The following is a 24,729-nucleotide window of genomic DNA, read 5'->3' on the forward strand; positions in this document are numbered from 1 at the left end:
ATCACCAGTAAGGTGACAAAGAAAGATGTAACCACCATCTAAAACTTTCAAATGTACATCATGACAAGCAGATTCCTGGCACTGTCCAGCATTGCCCTGAGAGAAGAAGTAACGGCTTTGGCTGAGACTCATTTCCTTTCGTCACAATGGTTTCTACAACAGCTGATTAAAAATATATGCCATTGAATCGTAGATGAGAGTGAAGCAAAGATCCTGACATGGAGCTTTGGAAAAAAACATGGAAAAAAAAAAGAAACGTAAAGGAAAATGGAAATGTGCTGCCAGCACACGCTACTCTGGAGAACGCTTCCGTTGTGATTCCAAGGACAAGTCCCATCAAATCACCTCTGATGTCATTCCTTGCATATTAAGGGTACATTCGTACAATTTCTAGATGTGGTTCTGCACCAGCAGGCACTGTTGCACCACTTGAAGGAAGGCTTTGAAACGCGCACATTCAGCGCTTCTCGTGAAAGCCTTCTGTCTTGCATCTGAAACTGAAGATGCAGCCGATTTGCATAGAGTACAAACGCCTCTCCGCGTTCTCTCCTGATACCTTTCCACTGTCGGCGTCAAAAAAAGGCGACACATCTGATACCCTGTCGACGGTCTAACCCAGAAAACGAATAAAACAGACTTTGAAATGGGTTGATTTGTGCTGCGTTTCGAATCTGGCTCTTTGGAGCTTTTCGGTCAATGAATATTTGATTTGCCCCTCGCGCGCTCTCTCCAACTCTCCTTCCCAGAGTTCTGGTTGCGCCAGCTGCAGGCGGCAAGGCTGCCTGCTGGTTAATTCATAACCAGAGAAACTCATCTGGCAGACAGGGAGAGACTGGAAAGGCGCCCGAGTGGCCCTGGCAGCTGGGAAACTGGGGGAGAACGGAAGGCACCTCAAAAGGCATCAAACCCTGGGACGTCTCTTCAGGAGTGGGAATTATCGGGAGTTCACGGGAGCATGAAAGTGAATTCTGGCTAGCGCTCACCGAGTGCCAGAGATTAATGCAAGTCGGGCACAAACAGATTTGGGTTATTGTACTATGCACATGTTGCTTGGTTCAAAAACCAGGCATACTGGCTGAAATGTGCAAGACTGTCTGGCTGTTTCTTTCTGCACGGCAAACACTTTTCCCTGGTGTGCCTGGACCATCGACTGGAATTGTGCTCTAAAGCATTATGCAGCCAAATTCCTGGCACCAGCTCATGGTCCATTGCTTTAATTACAGCCATTTAAACACTTAGTCTATCATAAGAGTTTGCACTTGGCCGATGCGAGAGATTAATAACAATGTAGATATGGTGCAAAGGAGCCAGTCGGACGTCAAGAAAGCAAACAGAAAAGGAGAAATTATAATATCCAGCGCCTTCAGATAAGAACTGGTATTTGTTGGGAAGGTCTTATGGTTTGGAGACCAACTATACAGGAGCCTTTTGGCAATTTGATTACATCTCAAAACTCTAAATGAACCTACAGACTAGTGACTTGACTATCATTCACTAAAGCAGATAGACCCCCCAAAAATATTTGAAATGGTGTGAAAAGATAGAAAAACTTAACTTCTCTGTCTGACCAGGACTGTGTGGGCATTTTTTACCCTGGTTGGATTTTAGACAGGATTATAATATAAGACCAAACAACTAGCATTTCAAAAACACTCCTTAACTGTGGTACAGTGATGTTAATCCCTGGCTGTAATAACCCACTGAGCTTTAGAGAGCAGCTTGTTAATAGAGCCGTTCCTTCTCTCTAGACTGTGACTGGATGTCTGAGCTGCCAGGCTGAATTCTTGTTTGTTGGCTAGTCATCAAATGGTCACACTACTTGCCTATCCTAGCAAACGCTATTTGGACAGTTGGCCAAATCTCTGCTTGTGTTAGTTCGTGACAACACAACAGCTACCATAGTTGCTCCCAGTTGAATGTAACTTTACCTCTGTAATCCTACGACTTCTGCCAGAAAATAAAAGCTTATAAAGGTACCTGCTGCCGTGGGGTTGTTTACATTGCTGTGGCTAGACGACTATCAATCAATGACATCACCTGCATTGCTCAGCAGTCAATAGGACAGTCACACAGGAGCCTTTAGCCCAAAGCATAAACAGATTAATAAAACCGACAAATTAAACATTTGTTTTTCTTCATATTTTCCCTACAGCGGTAACTATTTCTGTGGAGAGAGGTCCAGGGTAGACCCTGAAGCCCAAAGTGTCTGAGAGTTGCGTTAGCCTCCATCTGAACAACACCATGTGTTCTGCTCACCCCTCCATCCCACCCTAAATCCCACACAGGTGTCCTCTCGTGCACACACATACACACACCTCCTCACAGCAAAGCAGCCAACACGCGTTTATGTGCCAGCGAGTCACTCGGTAATGATCTCTGCACTGAGAGTTCACGTGCTGGTCAGGTCTCTGTTGACATGGTGTGAGTTTGTTTGTGTGTGTGTGTGTGTGTGTGTGTGTGTGTGTGTGTGTGTGTGTGTGTGTGTGGGTGTGTGTTTGGAGGCTACAGACGAATATTCAACAATATACTCAGCACAATATCACAAAGACCGTGATCTGCAAAGATACAGTGAGGCTATTTAGTCAAACTGGGAGTGTAATGGGCAACTATGAGATTGGAAGAAAACTTCCATGTGGAAAGTTTGCACCATTGGTTATTGATATCAATAAACTCTCACTGCCCTTTTGATGTGCACCTTCCATTTCCATTTTTTTAGAGCTTACAGTCTTTTTCTCAAAGGAATCTGTAGGGATGATTTTCCAAACCTCCAAAGTTCAGTCTGAGAAGCTGGTTGATGCTTTTCTGAAGTAATCAAACCCATTCAGTGGTGCTGAGGTCTGGACTCTGGGGTGGTCAGTCCATCATTCAGCTTCTTTGTTTGATGTGTCCGTCCCCTTTTCTCAGTGAGGTTCTTCTTGATCAGCTACACGTCCTTTCAGACCCACCACGCTGAGTGGTCTTCTCACAGTGGAAGGATGAACAGAAACACCTGTGGATGTTTTCAGATCTGAAGCAGCTTGATGTTCTCCTCTCTCTCAGAGACGAAAGCTTTAAGTACTGTTTATCCGATGGGGGCAGTTTTGGGGTCTGTCAGGTTAGTTAACTCCAGAACACAAGCTTTTGTAGTAGTACCTGCTCTGTGAGGGTCCATGGGGGTCCTGACCACTGAAGAACAGGGTAACAGAGTATCAGAGAAACAGATGGACTACAGTCTGTAACTGTAGAACTACAGAGTGGAGCTGATAAAATGGACAATGATTGTAGATAAAAGCTGGTTGCATCTAACAAAGTGACCACTGAGAATATATCCTCAACGAGGCCTTAAGTATTCTTGTAAACATCAGGACTGGGATCTCTCAGAATACTTATAATAAAGTACCATTTCAACATGAGGTCACCCTTAATTTATTCGAGTTCCAGTCAAAAATGCTCAGTAGTTCTGACTCAGGAGACATTTCTGAGGTCATTAGATGTGACAATCCACTTGCTTAAGAAAGCTTAAGGAAAATAAGATGAAAGAAAACAGTACCAGAGTTTAAAAAAATATTCAAGACCTGAAAGGCCAGCAAAACGGTCGCCAACAAATAAACCAGCCTTCGTTTTTCAAGCTCATCACTGAATGTGTTGGGGGTTGTTTGGATTGTGAGAAGCAGAAAATGTAACTTCTAAGGCTGAACTTTGGAAAAGAACTCAGACTTTTGCATCATTTTGAGTTAACTTGCACTCAATGGTCATTTTGAATGGAAGTGAAATAAATTAGCGGTGGACTTTTGATCCATGCTTGATTCCCCTCTCCGCCATGAGAACCTGAGACGTCAGACGGGACGGCTCTCAAACACTCTGCTTCTCATTCATCCTCTGCTGTGTAGCCTACTCATAGCTCCTCTCCCACTGTCAATTAATAGTTCATGCCTGTCATGCTGCATGCTTGCGTGAAAACAACGAGGCATGTGAAAAAGGGGCCCGGCCCTCTCCTCAGTCCCAGCGACTGCCGCTGGGTCATGAATGCGAGGCCTAGTTCTGTCTAAATGTACCTTGTCCTGTTAGGCTGAGAGCAGCCACTGTAACTTCACTGGAGGCCCCAGGATCTCCAAAGGAGATGAGCACGGTTGCTGATTCTCCAGGAAAAGCTTGCAAACAGCTCGTTGCTTCCTTTGACTGAGGAAGCCTGTCAAAAACGTACTTTATCTAGAAAAGCCAACTGTGCAAAAAATGAAGAAAAGCAATGCTTGGTGGAAAATTCCCTTCTGAGCATTTTATGTTGAAGGTACACCACCACTGATATATCGATACACCAGCTATACCGTGATATTGACTGCTTTCTGTTTCTGTAGCAAATGATTAGAACAACTCACTGTGATTTGATTAATACTACTTTGGGTGGTCAACTGTGATTTATTGCAATTCGTCTTATTTGCTGAAATGTAGCCCTGAAGAAAGATTTCAGTGCATTCTGCTATAGATTATTACCCTGAATATGAAAACATTAAGCTAAAGCGACAGCGGCTGGGCCAACGAGTGTATACGTCATATATCATAAAGGCGCGTGCAAACGCTTGGACATCTCCATGTTTTGCTGATTTCCTAAGAGAAGAGAAGTCAACACATCATCTGCAGTGAACAGACTTGAATAGATGCTTTGCAAATACTTAATTTACTCAACTCCAATCCTGGCTCTAATCCTAACCCTAACCTCACCCCAAAACCTAAACCCAACCCTCACCCTGGTCTAAACCACTGTTTAGAACCAACTGAATTTCTATATGTAGCTTGTTAACAATGTGAACATCTGTAGAGGATCTACAGGGGACGACAGCGGACAATCCAGGATTTTCCTGCAATTTTTCTAGCACTATTTCTATTTATTTGCCAGGTTCAACATAAAAAAGAACATGAAATTAAGAATTAATTAAATTCAGCCAAAAAAACTGTAACTGTATTAAAAGTGTGCTCCCTGTAGTTGATGTGTAAATAAGTGTGACTCTCTCTCTCTCTCTCTCTCTCTCTCTCTATCTAGCTATATATATTCAAGTATACAGTAAATAGTTCCAACTTCTCTTACTCTCTGGATTTATCTGTGTGTTATCTAGATTAAGGTGCTGAATGTATCACTTCAGCTACTAGTGTTGATTCAAAGAGTCAAACTAAGAAAATAACATTAAAAAAGTAGTGTGTTGTTATAATAATAATAATAATAATACAGATATTTGCTGTTGATGACCACAACTACCGGTCCATTCTTTCTGTAGCTATTAGTATCCATGCATTTTGAGGGTTCTTAGGCCTCAATAAGACAGAGGAGCTTTGTGGTTCCAGAAACCATCAAACCCAATTTGGAGCCCCTGGAGCACATCTGTTGTTATGGTTATAGATAATCTCGCAGACCACAGTGGTTCTCATGCAGCCTCGTCTTACATCTCTGCTGATAAAACCAGAGCAAGACGGGCACCCACACGCCGACCTCCTCTGGGAAACATGGACACACCACCTGGATCTGCGTTAACTCTACAGAATCTGGCAGAGTACCAGGCCCCTTAGCTCTTAGCAATCCCACCAGTTAATCCAAAACAAAAAATAAAGTAATCCATAACAGGTTACTGGTTACTTCTCTCAAAATGTAATGAAGATTACTTTACTGATTACTCTTGCTTTACTTCTGTGTTACTCTCTAAAACCCAAACAGATTTGGAGCCCCTGAAAGGAAAAACACAATCATCATCATCAGGAGCTCATGAGTTTGACCCCCGGTGAGGCTACAGTGGCCAAGAGTACTACTGCCCTCTCCCTCTGGGTGGGTAGGATGGCCCCCTGTCTTAGCTGACATGACAGAACTGGCGGTTAGCGTTCTTCTCCAAGAGTGTTAAGCCGTCCAGTGATGTTGGCAGTTCGAAAAGATCTGGTGGTGCTTAAGATGACTCGGAGGAAGCCTGTGCAAGCCTTAGCCCTCCTAGTGCTGGTCATATCGGGTGACTGTGGGAGTCTAAACTGGTAGGTGGAACTGGATATGACAAACAATTCCCCCGAAAAAGGCATAGCACTGTCCCTGGCTTTGAACGAGACACAGTCATACATGTTTCAAACGTCTGTCACCTCACAGCAAGTAGGGCCTGGGTTCAGTTCCCCAGATGGGTAACCAGGGTCCTTCTTGTGTGCTTGTTCTCCCCGTGTCTGTGTGGGTTTCCTCCCACAGTCTAAGTACAAGCAGTCGGGCCAACTGGACACACTAAACTGCCCATCAGTGTGTGAGTGTGAGAATATATATGTCTGTGTATCTGCCCGGTGATGGACTGGCGGCCTGTCCAGGATGTTTCCTGCCTTCAGGAATAGGCACCAGCTCCCCCCTGCGACCCAGACCTATTAAGTCACTAACTGTGGCAAGATTACAAGACTTTAATGATCACACAGGAAAACAATCGCATTATTGTAACATGTTACACTGTAGCACGTTACCCCTCAACAGTAGTTAAGAGACCAAAGTCCAAGAGCACGAGGCGATAACTTCGTCTGATCTGCACAGAAGAAAGAATTAGCAAAATATAGACTTTACTCCTAAACCAGGCTCATCACTGCCGGACAACTTCCTAACATTCCTAACGCGGAATGGAAGCATGATTTCCTAATTACCTTGACCATTCTGTACATAACTTCTGAGGAAAAGCGAAAAAAATGGGAGATACAAGGGTTTGTCCAGTGATGGCTGTGAATGAGTGAACAAAGCCAAAAAGCCGATCATACATGGCTGAGACAGCAAATGAGGGTTAGAGTCTCTTATGAAAGATCGGAGACCGACTGGCCTCACTGAGCTCTAATTAACAGCTACATTCGGGGCTAACTGTCTTGTTTGCTACTTGAAAACTCAAAACATAACTCGAGGCTCCACGGTTAACCCGGGGCTCGCACTCGACCAGCATACCGTATGCCTGGCCCCCCAAAACCACAGCTTGGAAGGCGGTGAAGCAAGGTGGGCAATTACCTGAGCAGGAGAACTCGTGTTTCTGGATCTCAGCCACGTTGATCCCGCGGAGCTGGGCCGGGGAGGAGCACTGCGTGAACAGACCCAGGGTGGGCCTCTGACGCAGCCATTGGGACAGCCAGGAGAGGTGGCAGTCGCAGTTCAGGTTATTGGAGTGCAGGCGGCTAGAGGAGGAAAATCCAGGTGTAATTAGGTGGTATGGACATAGCAGATGTCACAGGTTCATGTGCAGCTGCGTTTATAAACCGATCGGTATGAGACGACACCCTGGGCTCTTCTACTTCAAAGGAAAATCCACTCATTTTTCAAAACGCCTGCATAATTCAACCCCCAGGACGCAAAGAGAATCAATCAGACTGGTTTGGAAATGATGCATTGCAGAGAAACAACTCTAATATCTTTACAAAAGCCTTAATAAGAACCAGGGATCATTTTATTAACTATATATATATTGCCTGGTAGCAAGATAAATCAAAATAAGCTTCCCTTGTTCCTTTTATTGGAAAAAAATTGTTTGAGGCTGGTTTGAGTATTGGTAACGATTTTCATGTAATAACTGTGTGGAAGCTTCTGGAGGGGGACGTCTGGTTCCTATCACCACCACTGTTAACAGTTCTGACTCGGTAAGTTTCTCTAGAACAGAGCGTTTCACACCAAACCGCCCTGAATGACTTTGTTTATGTCTTAATGATTTCATTATGCAGAAATGTGCCTTTGAGTATTTCCCAAATCTTCCTCCTCCTTTGCCACATGACATATTGGCAAATGGAGCAAAAATCTTGCTGCATTTAAAACAGCCTGCATGGTTGTTAAATTCCTAGTATACAATTACTCTATACTAGGGTTTCAGACCTATTGATTATTGCTCCTCGGGCCAAAATGACGAATGGAACCACTGCTTTATCTGTAGAAACATGCCTGTTTGCCTCCTACAGTGGTGCCACACTGGTCTCTACAGCTAGATTTCCCCGATAAACGACTATGAAACCCCTCTTCTGATGATACGTCTTGAAGGTGGGAGAAACTGTGGCCTGGGCAGTTTGAAATGTGTTCTTCTGCAGGCTGACAAATGCAAAATAGATAAAAAGTCATTCCCCATTTGGAGGGGAAAACCAGGTCACAAAGGTCACAGGGATTAAAAAGCCGCTTAATATTTTAGGCACGGCTCCAAAAGTCAGTATGTACCATTTACACAGCTGATCTAAGATTAAATGATAGTTTCCCCTTTGTTATCCTGCTTCATCGTCGCTCTGCATCCGTAAAACTGCTCGTCACGAAAACGATTTTCAACATGAGAAACAGTTTTTAATATTTTTAAGAGGTTAAACTGAGAAATTTGTATTAAAACGGGTTCGTGTTTGCGTTTTATATCACTGACGTTAAACTACATTAAAGCAACATGGATTTTATTTCACAAATGAATTGGTCACAGAGACGTTATCACAGAGGCGTCATCAGGACTCCTATTTTACATTCTAACCCAGTATTCTCGGCTCTATTGAACTGCTTCCTTGGGTCGAGGCTCATCAGAGAGGAAGCGTCTCAAGGCATGAGAAGGCGAGTCACACTGGCTCACTATATTTCATTAATTTATTCATCCTTTTGTTTATCAGGGAGCTCAGAACTTCTATTTGTAATATCCAGTAACCAATTCTCAGCAGAAGAACAAGAGAATCACTATTATTACTCACTGTCCTCATATAAGTGGAGAAACAAGCCACCGGTTTGGTATGGAATTCATTATCTAAAGTCATTACAGTCTATTCTTTCCTCAGGACCCATCACATTTCGGCATCTTCGGGAGGGGAAAAAACCCCAGGAACGTTAATCATATCTAAGACCTGTCTAATGTCCTGTAATCTGGAATGGCACTTCTTTCCCAAATCATAACTCCTAAATGAGTGAAAACCAAAATGCGAATCAAGTTGTGTGTGGTACCCTTTTTATCCCCACTCTGGCATTTCAGCGAAGCATGCCTTTAGTCCAAGCCAAGCTCGCCCTTTATTTGCTTTCGCATTTCATAAATATATTCAGACAATAGGGACGGGGGGGGGGGGTGTTTATTTCTGGGGCCCACTCGCTAGGAGTCTTCCAAAGATCAACTGAGGAAATGGTTTCTGGCACCAGTACAAACCCCAGTGTGGCCTATGGCTGCCCACCAAGACTCCGTGGAATGACATAGTGTGTGTCTTCTGGCCTGAAGCATTGTGGGATGGTGGTTTTGCTAGCTGCCGGGCTGCCTGCTGAGTAGACCGAAATGAAGAACCCCTCTAAGTAAATAAAGTGTCATAAAAGTCGGAGGATTAGGGCCCAACGGGACTCTGCTGCTCCAAAAGGAATCTTTCAATCAGCTTTTGTGGCGAGGAAAGTGCCATGAGAAATGTTTCACCGACTGAAATGACTGCAATCTGTCATGGTGAAAAATATTCCCCCCGTCAGCTAAAGAGGACTAAAATGTTTGACATGGAATGTTTGAGAACGTGAAGTGAGTAAGCACACATCAGCAGTTCCCCTGCTTAATCTCCCCAACGCCCGATTTACAAGCTAAATATTGCCTTAAACATCAGACCGGCTGGAACGCACTTTGCCCTGAACGAAGAGAGAACAGTAGCGCTGTGTGCAAGTCCAGTGGTGTGGATTATTACTCTGAGTTTCTGAGTTTCAGTTGCAGCCAAGACCCAAACTACGTAACTGTCCAAGTCGATCTCAAGGTCAAGGCGCTTCGAGTCTCAAGAAAAATGGGCGAGTGCGTTCGTATAACCTATAGAAGCAGCGAGGAACCATGACTATTAAAGCTAGGCCTTCAATTCAAGTCATAAATGGTACAACGTGGCCAAAAAACGTCATTAAAAACATCTACGATGATGTTCACATCTGCTCGCATCTCTATGGGATTCTAATATTTTATCTCAAATATATCAGAATCTTTTGCTTGAACTTTTAGCTGTTTTTTCAGATTAGACACTGACATTTGAAGCTGTTGGGGACCACCTCAGAAATACCCGAAGAAGAAGTGTTGCTATTATAATTACGTCCACCTCCCCCAAACCCCCGCCTCAGTTCGCCTCAATTATTTTACATAGAGTTCCACCCCCTCTCCACATTTCTTCCACTTAGGGTTTCAAGTCTTCTGACTCTTAAGGCTGAAATCCGAGTCAAAGTCTGAGTTACTGGCGTTGAAGTCAGTTAAGTCGCTGTCTCGATTTTCTCACGTTGAGTCCCAAGTCATGAACTTTGCGACTCGAGTCGGACTCGATTCCGAGTCATATGACTCGAGTCTTCACCTGTGCTTTCTAGTACTGACGTAATCCGGTCAGTTTCATGCAAGTTACAAACTTACAAGCACAAATGTTTTGTTTTCAAGTTTAGAATCTGAAGTTTTTCACTCCTTTCAGAAATACTTAACATCGCATGACACCATGTTTTTGTTATCACTTGTGGTTTTCCAAGGATTACAGATGGTGACTGAGTGACTTGGGTTTTGGTGCGCACTGGTGGGCTGTATCTGTGTGTTACTCACAAGGTCCTCAGCTTGGGCATGTGGTTGAAACTCGACACCGGTATGCCACTGATGTTGTTGTTGTTCAGCGTTCTGTGGAACATCAAGCAGAGAAGGCACAATTAAAACCAGCCATTCGTTCCGCCCAAGGCTCATTCACTTTAACTGACTCAACTCAGACCTTGCCACCCAGACTGCGCATGCTAGGCATGCTGATCTGGGATGAGTTCTGCTTTCTCTCCTACTATCGTTCAGGTTCAGACTGGTTTGCACAGTACTGTCCTGGCAGCTTGTCTGCAAGAGCTAAAAGTAGTGCCTCTCCATTCTTCTACCACCTGCCTCCGTCCCTGCCTGCGCACCTCACACCCCTGGAGGGCAAGTAACACTCCGGCTCTTACATATGGAGAGGAACGAGGAGCGGGAGCCAGTCGTTGCCCAGCAAATGAAACCCCGGGCAGAAATGCTAAAACGTGCTCAGACTTTTTTCGAAATTGCTTATTTTGGAGAACGGCTGTTTACAGGGCTTGTGTAGGTTTAGGAGGTCCCGTCAATGTCTGGTGGCTTCCTAATAGGAAGCAGAAATCTCCTTTGCTGCCCAGGCCTCTGCTGGAGGTCATTTTAATCAACCCATGCCCTGCTCACTATCGTGCTACACAAGCCCACAGCCCTGCTCACACGCCCTACGACGTCTACGCGAGGATGGCTACGTTCCAAACTCCTCCTCGGCCTTTTGTCAGATTAACGATCCGTGATGAAGATTAAACCTCAACTCTGGGTTAAATAACGGTGAACCTCAGATCTTTTGCTCCCATTATATCCACTGGTATTATGGGACTCTATTAATTTTATGAGGTGCATTTAGATAATGAGGCGGGAGCAGCGGTGGCGAGATGTGTTCACTTACAAAACCTCCAGTCCCCGAAGTGCACGGAAGGCTCCGTCCTCGATACAGCTGATGTGGTTCTTGTCCAGCTGGCTGTGGAGTTCAGAAGAAATTTGAAGTGAAAAGAGTGAATCATTTAAAAGGCAATTCCACAATTTTTTCAGAAACCTGTGCATAAATCAATGATTGAGATGTAAACAAAGACATTCAGAGGGGTTCAACGTGGGGCCGTGCCTTGGTCTCATTGCTGGTGGTGATTGGAACCAGGGAGTCACACAAATACAGCTATTTTACTGACTATCCAAAATGACCAGTGAACCTACACACCTTCTACGTTTATATGCAATGTAGATGATGGCAAAACAGAGGTAAATCTGGGAAAAAGAAAAAAAAAAAAAAAACAGCCTTTCTTTTGGGACCGTTTTGCCTCACAAAGCCCTGCATGCACCTCTCCACCCACTCCAAACTGCTGTGAAACAATGCCTCAGGAATCAGGCCACGGATCTGCAGCTATTTCATGTAATCGTTTTCCGTGAGGCACCTTTCAGGGCCCTGACACACAAAACCAAGCTGTTCTGAGCAGAATTTGAAGACTGCACACCAAAGAAGAACATATTTAAGATGATTAATAAACATATGTAAGGTGAATGATGAATAATGTGGTTGGTTAGTGTAGTGGGTAACACCTCTGCCTTCTACGCTATAGACTGGGGTTCAATCCCCACCTGAACAAGCCCCCTACACTACACCAATAAGAGTCCTTGGGCAAGACTCCCAACACCACCTTTGCCTCCCTGTATAAAATGGTCAAACTGGAAGTTGCCTTCATACCACAAAGTCAATAAGTCACTGATGTCGTGGACATTTTATTGTATGCTATATAATTGTGAATGTGCGCCAGCTGCACATTATATTTCCCTGCATAACATACAAACATTCACTTTTACGGGCTTTTTAGCCACTTGGCACTAAGGCGGGTTACTTTCACCTTCTCACTCTGGGTTTAGCCTAAACACGAACATTTAAAGCTTGAAAGACACTCAATTCGCAGGGACACCTTTACCGAATTTGTTGAAACTCTGGTGTCAACAAAAAAACTCTAGATAAAAAAATTTGAAGGAACTCTGATCTGTGATCTATTTAATCTCAAGGTATTAACTGGTTTAGTAATGAGCTAAATAAACACAATCATCACTTACTGGGTACGTTCTACTGGAAGGGTCTCTGTCGCAGACCCTAATGTCCAAATTTCAAGTCTGAAAATTTCAGAGCGTGAAATGAAATTTTTTGTGTTTTTGTTCAAAGCCATGTTTGATAGCCATGCTGGCGTTTTTGAGTTCTGCTCAAAATGACCTAAAATGGTCATGACCGAAACGGTCACCAGTGAAACGTTTGGTGAAGCTTCATTACTGTTGCGATTGTTTTGGTAGTGACAAAATGGAGCGATCAATGATTTGTTTTAATAATAATAATAATAATAAGGTCATTCAAAGAAAAATGAGATTTTAGCCTAAAGCCGGGGTCTGGTTGTGATTCCGAAGCCATGATCCACAAATATGTTGCGCATTGACAGATTTCGCGAGTGCGTTAGCACGTCGATCATCAGCCATAGTGTTCGCAATGTGTTTAAACCCAGATTTTCATGGGTAAAATAAAGGAAACGGTGAGCTGATGAAGCCAATCACTAAATGGCTTTAGCTGCTGCCGGTTCTCGTCTGTCGAGTTGGGCCCTAAGAGGCATTCAAGGCTTTCCATCACCACCACAGTAAACAATTCTGACTCTAAATTTCTCTAAAATTTCAGGGACACCTTTACCGAATTAGTTGAATCTCTGGTGTCAACAAAAAAACTCTAGATAAAAAATTTGAAGGAACTCTGATCTGTGATCTATTTAATCTCAAGGTATTAACTGGTTTAGTAATGAGCTAAATAAACACAATCATCACTTACTGGGTACATTCTACTGGAAGGGTCTCTGTCGCAGACCCTAATGTCCAAATTTCAGAGCGTGAAATGAAATTTTTTGTGTTTTTGTTCAAAGCCATGTTTGATAGCCATGCTGGCGTTTTTGAGTTCTGCTCAAAATGACCTAAAATGGTCATGACTCTAAATTTTTTTCTGACATTAAAAATGAACAAATTGTGTTTAAAGGTCATCACAAGGTTGGTCTCTCTCTTTTACACAGTACATCCATCCATGCATCAGTGTTTCTTTCTGGATACACATGTGAGCATGGTGAGTGTTTGGAGGTGAACTCACAGGTTCTTGATGTCTGTAGCTCCACGAAAGGCCTTGCGGGGAATAGCCTGGATGAAGTTCTCGCTGAGATCTCTGTAAAGCAGACAGATAGATTGATGTGTTAAGGCTAGACAGGTGGCAAATTTCCAACAAAGAAACTCTAGAACAATCATGTTTTTTTTACAGGTTTTCAACCATAGTTAAAAAAAAACAGTATATATATTTATGTATATATGCTGATTTAATGTCTGCCACCCATAGAAATATCAATTCCAGCACACCAAGTATACAGAACGCCAATTGTGACTGCTCCAATGTGAGGTCCCATTCAAAGTGAAGAGGTGGACCCATTTAGCCGTTTCTAAAAGCCATTGATGGCACTATTTGTGAAGGGCGTTAGAGAGTGCTGATGGTGAGGGAGGTGGAGAGGGAAGAAGGGAAGAAGAGAGGAAAGTGTACGAACCAAATAAGGTTAATTAGCATGAGCTTTTGTTCAGACGCTCAATGGGGAGCTCAAGACTTTCAGAACACTGCATTTGCTGCAACACCCGCCCGCCCCCGGACCCACTACGACAAACAACAGCGTACACTCTTTCCCACAGAGCGGAGTCTACCTTACTGCGTCCTTTTTACCCCGATCGATCAAGGACAGGCATCGAATGCGGCCAGGCTTCCTATAGCACCTTAACGATCCATCTATGCGCTCATTAAAAGCAGCTTTACAAAATCCCTTACAAAACGCATCACCAGACGCGCTAATCTGACAAAATCCTTGTTCAAACGCCGCTAATTAATGAGGCATATGCGAATCAGATGCTGTTTCGACACCACTCGGAGACTGGCTGGAACACGGAGATACTGTTGCCACAGCAAGTGGTACCACATCACTGGGTGGTTCTCTCTTCATGGTGCAGCAGCAATCAAAACAAACAGGCGTTGTCAAATATGCACTCAAAGGGTGAATCTGGGCTGTTAATGTGTTGTGTTTGGATAGTTCTTAGGCTTCTGTCCCGTATCAACCCACGAAAGTCAACAACCCACCCTATAGGGGCGTTGGGGAACATCACTACGGCAACTCTGCGTTTGTGTTTTGCTATATGGTTACTATTCATGCCACGTCTTGTTGGAGCTTTAAACGGAAGCTTATACCAAAGGTGTGTAGGCCTTAGATAAACCACTGAAAGTTTATGCCTTTATCTAGAACAATCTCCCAGGTTTCCTTTTTTTTCCTGCACGGCTAAATCGTTATGATGTAAACACAAGTCATTCAGAGCGGTTTGGGGTGAAACGCTCCGTTCTAGAGAAACGTACCCAGTCAGGACTGTTCACAGCGGTGACGATAGGAACCAGACGTCAGAAGACCTGACTGAACGGTTATGAGTTTGCTGCCTGAGGCCTGATGCACTGTTTTATGTTGGCTTTGAAATATGCCTCTGAAAAAAAGTGTTGAAGTATGTTCATAGCGGAGGTGCATGCAGAGTGTTGTAAGGCTCATGCACATTAGCATGAAACAGATACATCCAGAAGAAAGCAAATTAAAATGACCATTTGTAGACATCGCAAACCCTGGTTCCTATCAAAACCATTGTAAACGTGGTAAATTCCTCTACCATTTCAGCATCAAACCACTCGGACTGACTTATGTTTACATCTCAAAGACTGGAATTAAAAAAATAAAATGTCCTCTGGCAGAAATTCTATAAGAACAGAGAGGTCTCAGGGACTACTGTATATAAAAAGGACTAAGAAATAACAGAACAACTGCGGGCCAATTTGTTTGGAACTTCATACTGTAATGACTTGGACTGGGTAACTAAAGGAAATCGAATGTTTTCAGATTTGCACGTAATGAGCACTGGGTACAAAGGCGGACTGTCATTTCCGCCAGTGGAGCTCTGTTGGGTCTCCTGTAGCGCTGATAATTGGCATCGGCTCAACATGTTTTTATAGACTCGTTTTCTTACCACATCACTGATTCCGACTGTTAATTACCCTTCCTTCTCCCTCCCCGAAAGAACAGACAGCGAGAGGCCTAGTGCTTGGAACAAGCTTGCGTTGAATCTACTGTGCAAAGCGAAAGCGCTACACAAATCAGAGGTAAGGCCAATTCCGTACTGATCTCAGCACGCGGCTTTTATTTTTTTATTTTAAGATTCATGCAGACATACTTTAGCAATAAAGCTAGCAGACAGGCAGGCCACAAACGCGAGGAAAGCCAGTGGGAACTGATGGCTGCAAATCGGCATACTAAATCCTGTTAGCATGCGTTAAAGCGATCGCCGGCCGCGTACAAAGCTTTCGGAGAGCTGCGAGGGTGTTAGCTTGAGTGGATTACGCGCTGGTGTCACGGGGGGCTAATTGCGTGCCTCGAAACGAGCTAATGAGAAGCCAGAGGATGACAAATGTGGCGTCTTCCTTCCTCTAGCGACTCACTCCTTCCCACTCTCTTCATGCATAATAGAATAATTATTGAGGCTGGGCTTTGTGGATCTGTTGTCTTTGGGGATTTATTGGCGGGACAGGCAGGTTTCCAGTGCCAGAGAAATATTAAATTTAGCAGCTTTCCATTCCTGAACTTACACCGATTCAAAAGGCCAATGAGGCACGGCTGTGGGTGACCATGATTTACGTGATGTTGTTGGCTGTGGATGTTTATCTGGAATGATGATTCGCCGTCTTCTGCTGAAAGCTTCATTAGAACTAAGCAGTGGCGGTCACTTAAACCACAGGATGACTGCAACAGTAAAGAATGAATCCGCTTTAGAAGTTGTAATGAGCAAGCGACAGAGAATCCTCCCAAGAAGAGGCACAGGAAGAGGTAGTTGGGCATCAGAACTGAGTCATGAACCCTCGGGAATGTCAAAAGCGCGTTATCATTCTTTCAGGTATCTCGGCAAACAGCCCAATTAATCCCGACTTTGGGATTAGTTTACGGTCTCGTTGAGTTACATCTGAACTTAAGGCCACAGTGTATTGCTAACCAGGGGTAGTGACCTACAACAAATCACTAATTACGTCTCCCAAACGGCAATAAGAATACTTTACTTGTTACTGCCTGGAATTGCTTTGCAGAACCACACAACGCATTGTCGCTTTGTTAGCCTGTGGCTGGCTTGTTAACTTGGGCCTCATGTATTATCTTAGAGCTAGATTGGAGCCATACTGTTAGATTGGGACGCTATAAAACACAACTTTTGTTTCAAATCTTGTACTTTAGCTGAAAATTCTAATGAACTGAAAACAGAAACATTAATATAATAAAAAGGCACATTTTCAGTCACCGTTTTCGTTTTTAGCTGCACTGAAAACAGTAATGAAATCAGGACCCCCTTGTATTATATTGAGTCAAGCTCTCACTTACACCCCTAAACATCATCACCATCATTGTTGTTAACTGATTAGTCCAGATGGGGTCGTGGAAGCAGTCAGGAGAGCAGAGAATCCCAGACGACGCTGTCCCCCGCAACTTCCTCCAGCTCATTCCCAGGGACCCCAAGCCGCTCCCAGGCAAACTTGGAGATATAATCCCTCCAGCAGGGCCTGGGACGACCCTGGGTTCTTGTCCTGGTAGGCCATGCCTGGTACACCTCTGCCGGGAGGTGGCCAGGGGGCATCTGGATCAGATGCCCAAACCACCTCAGCTGGCTTCTCTCAATGTGGAGGAGTAACGGATCTACCCGGAGTTCCTCCTGAATGACCGAGCTCCTAACCCTACCGAATAGAGTGTAGCCCGCCACCCTGCGAAGAGGCTCATTTCCACCGCTTGTATTTGCGACCCCTAAACAATTACTAGCATTATGCCGGTTTCAAAAAACAATCAGTGATTGTTTTTAGCCTGAGAATAACACTAATAATACACTTTACAATGGACATACTTCAAGCATCCACTCGTCCTCTGTGGCCCATATTTAGCAATTTATAATATTAGATTAGGAGCACAAAGACAAAGTCAGTAACTGTGATGAGTTACTCTGTATTAACGTTACTGTAATGTGTGTTACTTTGTACCACATTACCCCCGAAAACAGTTGCTAACCTACTGAAATCTAACTGCTGTGCAGCGCCCTGGGCTAAATGTCTCCTATTTATCTGAAGTCTGCACATTTCGGTTCAGAAGGTTGGTGCCTGCATTCCAATGTAATGTTCCAGCTGGCCTGCCCCAAAGGTTGAAGAGGTGGTCTGTGGCAGCACCCCAGACCAGTGGGCATAAAGCAAGCAGAACTAATTGGAGCTGGAAGCTGGACTTTGTAGGAGCGGCAGCCCCCTGAAGGCTGTGCCAGACTGGGGGCCCAATGGGTTATCAGATCACTCTGCTCTGGAGCGCAGCAGCAGACAGCGTTAAGTTACAGCAATAGTGCTGGAGTCCACGCATCACCCTCGTCCACACTACACACACACACACAAAAAAAAAACAACTCTTAATTATCCCATGGAATTTCGGCAGGGCCACTTTCACCCCCTCCTTAACTTGCAGAAAGACTTGCTTTGTCTGTGCAGCTTTTTGGGAGGCTGGTATACCAGCTGGCCACATAACACTTCAGCCCCAAAGCCATAGAAAAGTCACTAATGAGCCCAAAGTCACTGACCCAAAACCGCCTTCATTTCAATGGGAATACGCTGTACCCAGATAGAAGGGAGTCTAACAATCATAGGAGCCAGTAGTAATACATGCCATGGCGCCAACAACTGGGTGCCTTTGTTTGCAGCCACCTGCAGCTGTTGTTTGATTACAGGTGTGCGCCTATGAAGGTGAGGAAACAAGAGCTTGTTGCAGTTACCTCATTGAGAACAGAGGATATCACACTCCATGATTTAGCAAAACGGCAAGGCCTACAGTCCATATTTGACCCAACCTGACCAGTTATGGTTTGCACAGTTGGAGCCTTTATGATGAAGTCAATGCAGGTTTTTTGAGGAACTCATTAAGCTTGAGGTCTTTCACAACAAAGCCAGCATACCTTTCAACCTAAAAGCATGCATCACTTCTAGATTAAGCCTAGATTACTGTAATCTGACCAAGAACTTTCTAAAAAGGTGCATACGCAACACTTCAGAGAAGTCATAGAGCCGGCTTTTTTTTACAGGATCTGGGAAATGGGCCTAAAATCCACTAATGCCACTTAATCCTACTCAGGAAACGCTCTTAAACAGGGAAGGAACTCTTAAAGCAACACTCCCAAACAAGCTGCATTTTACAGATCGACTGTTAACGACGTCTGTCATCATAATTACAGCGCGTTTTGCAAGCAGTGCTTTCCTTCGTTCATTTCGACAGATTACAAAAAAATCGCTCCGTGGAAGGCTGCCGGTTTATCCACTTCATTAAACCTAGACATCTTATCGTAAGGCTTTGATGCTTTATGTCTTCGGGTCTTCCTTTATTGCTGCAGACGCCACTTGCAGCTGGAGGCACTAGAGTGAGGGATCAGCAACCCATCTGAGGTTAGTCTACAGTGGTTGTGGCCAGTCTCTAGCTAATATGGTGACCACAGAGTAGGCTGGGAGACAAGTCAACACAATGGAGGGGATGCTTTTGGAGAGCATCGGTTCTTGGCCATAAATTAAACCGGTTAGACCAAACGTGACATGGGGCTTCAATGTCACTTGTAAATGTTGCAACTGAAGGCCAATTTTTTTAACCACATCATCCACTTCCTTTGTAAACAATGCCAGCACTCAATTTGTGTCCAATACGGTTTTGCCACAACATGACGTTATTTCCGAATGTGCCAAAAGTGCCCAAGATGTGTGAGGAGGAAGCTGGATAGCTGACATCACTGCTTGGAAGCTGAATATCATGCCTGTGTTTCTTAGCCTTTAAATCAGTGCATTTCTTTATTGCTGTGGGAGAATTTACCAAAAGTTCTTTATTCAACTTGTCAAAAAGGCCAAAGTGTTGCAGAAATCAGCATTTACCCTCATCTAATTCTCTAAATTCAGTTCACGAAGGCCTTCCTAATTAGCTGATGAGCTGAGTCAAGTGTGTTTAATGAGGCAGTGAGCCGAGGTCCACAGTGTTTTAGCTCACGAGGACTGGAGCCTGGCACACGTGCGAATAAAATCAAGCACCTGCAAGCAACCGTCCATTTATCTAACCCTACAGTTTAACTAAAAATCTAGCAATAACAGAGGCATCAAAGCCAGTGGTGCTAGTGAGAACATACCGTGTGCTTAAGGACCCTGAATAGTGCGGCGTTCCTCTAGTGTGTATTCTAGGGCCATTTACGTTCTCTCTTAAAGCAATGGGAAAGAACAACTTCTAGTGAAAACTGAGCCCACCATGCCTATGACTGTTATGGCCCCGGCTTCACCAGTAATTGTTTCGCAGTTACAACGATCGTCTGATCGAAGGCTACTGAGAACACTGTCTATCCATGTACCTTTTTTTTTTTTTAAATCTTTTTCTCTCTCCTTGAAAACCTTCCTCTCTCCATCTCCTCTCTCAAAGAAAAGCAAATAACCCAATTATCTCCAGAAAAGCCCTGCAATTTACCGTTATTCCGACTGTGTTCTGGGGTGCCACTTATGCTGCTTTAAGTTGATATAAAAGCATCAAATGCTTTTAGAGGCTTCAGAGAGTTTTATAAAGATCTCAGAGGAATCAAGTCAAACACCTTGTGCACTTTCTTTTCTATCTAATGTTTAAATCAAATAGTGATGTGCTTTTTTCAGCAGCATCATTATTCACAAATTCATTCTATGCACTGGCAACATACAGTCCACATATACGATTCTCTGGGTTCAAAACACAATGGACATCTAAGGTCCCGTCCAGTTGTGTTGTTTTTATTCTCTGTCCACACAAAATGCTTTTTTAAGTCACTTAAAACAGAGATTTTTGAAAGCATTCCCCAGGGTGGAGATTTTTGACAACTCTTTCAGCACTTCAAGTTTATGTGGACAGGCAAAATGCAGCTTTTTGAAAACGCTGACATTGCGGTGCTAATTTCTGCACAGGTTGCTGCTGTTTTAGAACTCTGTCTCAAATATAGCCGATGACCCGGTTGCTTCTTTGCAGTTTGGGCGACGATAACTTAAATTTAGTAGTGCATGGCACCAGAATACACTGGCCAAGCTTGGCTCTTTTAAACAGGGTGTCAAGTCAACTGAACATTAAAGGTCCCCCAATGGTTCTAAAGACGTATGACTTAACCAAAAAAAAACACCCTACACTGTTAGAAATAAAGGTTCTGCACAGGAGCACTTTTTTTGTTCATCAAGGTACACAATATAAAATGTTCCCTGAAAGGTACCACAGTGGTTTTAAGGTCCAGCCTAAAAGTACCTAAAAGTAAGTTTCTCCAAGTGGAAAATGATGCATTTGTATTTTTTCGTAATCTAATATTTAAGAACAGAACAATAAAATAAAAGCCTGGAGGCGAGACAGGGTGTGTGGAGTCAGTACAGCTTAGAGAATGTCATTTTAATGGATTATGCTAGAGTTATGTTCCATAACTAAAGATACTGAGATGTACCTTTGTGGATACCACCACAGTGACGAGGGGTACTGCCCCAGCGACAGTTTACTACCTTTAATCCTGAGAGTGTAACTAATTTCAGAGCAAAAAACAATTTTTTGGCAGAAGAAAGAATTTATTATATCAGCTTACAGGAGCCTATTGTATTTGCAACCGAGAGCACTTCACACTATATTTCACGTATACTCGCGGTATTCTTGAGCAGACGGACACCAGATTTTATGGGGTATTATTGTGGCCCTGCTAGGCTGACATTCTCAGATAGTCCCTAAATCATTTTTGTGTTCTTTTCTGGATGGAGAGATTTTCAAAAAGGCTGCTGGTGTAGACGAAGATCTGCCTGGATTGATCCAGATAATAAATCGGTAAAATGGAATGACAAACTCCTGGAGAAAGAGCGCTAGGCTGTAACAGATGGGTCTAGAGTGCTGGTCAGAACAGACATGATATAATAATCAGTGCATGACAGCCTGATTGGGGTAATTATGGAAAGTGAGAGGGAGACAGACAGAGTGAGATAGAGAAAGAGAGAGAGTGAGTAATGCCATTTGCTCTTTGATAAGTGGCCATTCATCTCCGTAGCTGCTGTTTGAACAGTAGCTTGTAATTAGGCTATTAGTTACTCATTACTGCCTTAAATGAGGTGTGGAAAGCTGTTAACAGGATGACAGGGTCCACCAAACACTTATAATGCCCCCTTCATCTGCCTCACAGAACATGGAAATGTAAGGAAACGAACACTGAAGTGTACACTAAGGGCTACATAATTGATACACGGAAATGAGACTAGTCGTGAAAGCCACACAGCAATGACTTCTCAGGTGTTTGTGATTTAGGTGTCAAACTCAAACTCTACACCACCATCGCTTAGCTTAATGTTCGCACAGCCCAAATTAATTTATGAAGGACTTGGAAATTAGGCAATGAGCTGAATGAAATGTGGCAGTTAAGCCAAGGTAAACATTGTACCACTCACTACACTGCTGCCCTCCAGAACTTTGGACCTTTGGGACTAGGCAAGATTCAGTTATTAGCAAGATGACAAGATACCCCAGTCAGGGTTGCTCAGTGTCTCAGAAATCTCGGCAGACACTTCTGTGATGACCACCAGGGCTTCCACAGCATTCATTCACTGTTTTGTTTGGAACACGAGAGGGTCCTGGAGTCAAAGGTGCAAAGGTCTTGCTGTTCTACCAATCTCAAAGCTAACCTTAACATGAAACAGTACAAGTAAACGTAGGCACTGATGTCGAAGGTACAATACTTGTCAGTACATGGAGGCAGGCAATTTGCACTGGGTACAACTGTGTAACCTTCTGGGATTTGAGTTTGAGAACCACGAGGTAAGAATAAGGGTGAACCCTAAAGGACTGGAAGAATAAGACAAAATCACAGAAACGGAGAGACAAATTAACTGAGAAAGAGACACAACAGGAAAAGAGGAGGCCTGCTGGCAAGAGATTGAAGGCGGGAGAAAACACCAGCGCCAACTGAGGATTTTGCCAAAAATCAATAAATACCTCAGCGCTTTGACGGCAAACCTTCCAACACACTCTAACTCCCTAATAATGAGCCAATAAGGAATACCAAGACCGTTAAACACTATCCATCTTCCTGCTCGACGGTGCATTCGCACCAGTCACTTCTGGCAGCTTTCGTAAAAATCAACCTGCCCGAAAAGCTAACACTGGGCATGACAAATCGCTGCTTGCTGTTTTCTCTTGGCATCTCTCCAGAGAAGGGGAATGTGGTTAAAATGGGGAGGAGAGAAAGGGAAAAGACGAGAGGCTTGAGTTGTGACAGGCGGAAGATGATGACGGGACAGATGACGGCATGCTGGAAGCCTGGCGGGATGAAAAGACAGAGAAGGTGTTAAAAGCGAAGGATTAAGGGAACGTAGAGAGAGGCAAGGCGGTCGGATGAAGCAGAGCGCTCAATCTCCTCTCTGTGGCCTCAGGGCTTTTTGGGCGGCTGCCAAAAAAACAGGATGGGTTTCTGTGGCAGCCCTGAGACTCAAGTGTGGATGTGTGTGTGGTCCAAGGAACCTCAAAGCTTGCTTTCTACACTCCTTGGGGGGGCTAGAAGTGGGAGATGTGTATGCGTGTAGTCTACACTTATTTTGCTCATAATTCTCTCCACCCCCTAGCCCCAACATCCTACATCACAGTCTGTTATCTCAAGCCTTATTGCCATCTCTGGGACCAGTCTTTCACCAAAGTTCTGCCATTAGACCAAGAACGCCAAGCAAGTTTCTCCTCAGGATGGAACTGAAAGCTTCTCCAGACGATTCTCATTTGCTCTGGTCATCCATCTACCACTTAAAACCACAGCTTAGCAGATAGGACAAGTGAAGAAGGCTCTGGAAAAGGGGCATCTCAGCCCAGACCGACGCAAGCAAAAAAAGAAACCCATCCGTATTTAAAAAGGGAATCTTATCAACAAACTGTCTCAGTTTTCTCTTTCATCACAACCTAAAAGGAAGTCTTCTCTGAAAAACGCTACTGCATCAAATAATGAATGAAAGCTAGCAGGGACAGTTTATTCTAAAAAGTTAAGTATGAGATTCGAACTGTTAGAGGGATGTAATCTGATGTGTAAATATTAATGGACAAGTAATTATTTCAGCCAGGAAAACAGAACACGAGGAGTATCATCTTCAGCCAAGTTAAAGTGAGCAAATAAATTAGTTCTACCTATGATCAATCTATTTGAAACAACTCTGCCGGCACCTTTGGATTCATGGCCCAAGCATTCGGTTCCAGGAACACAGCTATATTTTCATGTCCTCCCTGGCCAGCATGATTTCTCTTATTTATTTGAATTTGTGAGGAGTCAGCAGGAAAGAACTCATTACAGTAAATTATCTCATTTCGGGCCAGCGTCCAGAGGGGATTGATCTCCCAGGCAGTCTCTCAGCTTCACTTCCTTCCGAATTAACTCTTGAATCTTGGCAAGCAAAAAACCTCTTGCACAAAAAAACAAGTTACTCATACAGTGCAAATTGATCAGCTTGAGTCACGTAGGTCCTAAACAGGACACGAACAGGTGTGAATGGGAAGAGGGGGATGCACTGATCACTCAAACCACCTTCGGAGATGGTCAGTGATGAACATGACCACCCAGTCATATCACCCGGTGTCCAAGACAGCACAGAATAACCAGCTTTAACAGCATCACGACAGCAGAAAATGTTCTGCAGCTTCACAGAATTCCAGAAAAGACAAAGTTTTAACATGAATGTAAAACCCCCAGATGAGCAAGCCAGGGGCAAGAGTGGCAAGGAGAACCTCCCTCAGAACTGAGGAAGAAAGTCCTCCTCTGGTCAGACTACCTACAAATGATTATACTACTAATATTAATAGCAGTAGTATTGGTAGTAGGAATAGCTGCGAGTCTATGAAAACATCAGTGTAGGGTGGGCAGCTAGTCCAAGGCAGGTGGCGGTAGCTGGGGTGTGGGCGGGCAGCTGGTCTTAAGTGGGCAGCAGGAGGGCTCGACAGTCAGTCGTCCTTCAGTGTCCAGCCGGACATGTGGGCGGTTGTATACTCGGAAAAAAAGGCAGGGAGATGTAATTAGTTTTGTTCTGTTTGTTTGTACGTAAAACAGGGAATGTGAACATTCCCAGAGTAACAAAAAGGAGAGAACCAGAAGACAGATG

At 43.9% G+C, this 24,729-nt stretch overlaps 1 protein-coding gene across 4 annotated transcripts in view; it reads right to left on the reverse strand.

Moving 5' to 3' along the window:
• Nucleotides 1-24,729, reverse strand: part of slit1a (slit homolog 1a (Drosophila)) — a 150,917-nt gene that overhangs the window by 63,165 nt on the left and 63,023 nt on the right. For all 4 annotated transcript variants that reach the window (XM_037533010.1, XM_037533008.1, XM_037533009.1 and 1 more), the window contains exons 5-8: nt 13,615-13,686; nt 11,377-11,448; nt 10,494-10,565; nt 6,974-7,137 (exon numbers count right to left, since the gene is read on the reverse strand). In XM_037533010.1, the coding sequence (XP_037388907.1) occupies nt 6,974-7,137; nt 10,494-10,565; nt 11,377-11,448; nt 13,615-13,686 (380 nt within the window). The remainder of the gene's footprint in view (nt 1-6,973; nt 7,138-10,493; nt 10,566-11,376; nt 11,449-13,614; nt 13,687-24,729) is intronic.

The sequence above is a fragment of the Pygocentrus nattereri genome, chromosome 22, assembly GCF_015220715.1.
Source record: "Pygocentrus nattereri isolate fPygNat1 chromosome 22, fPygNat1.pri, whole genome shotgun sequence".
Taxonomy (NCBI): Eukaryota; Metazoa; Chordata; class Actinopteri; order Characiformes; family Serrasalmidae; genus Pygocentrus; species Pygocentrus nattereri.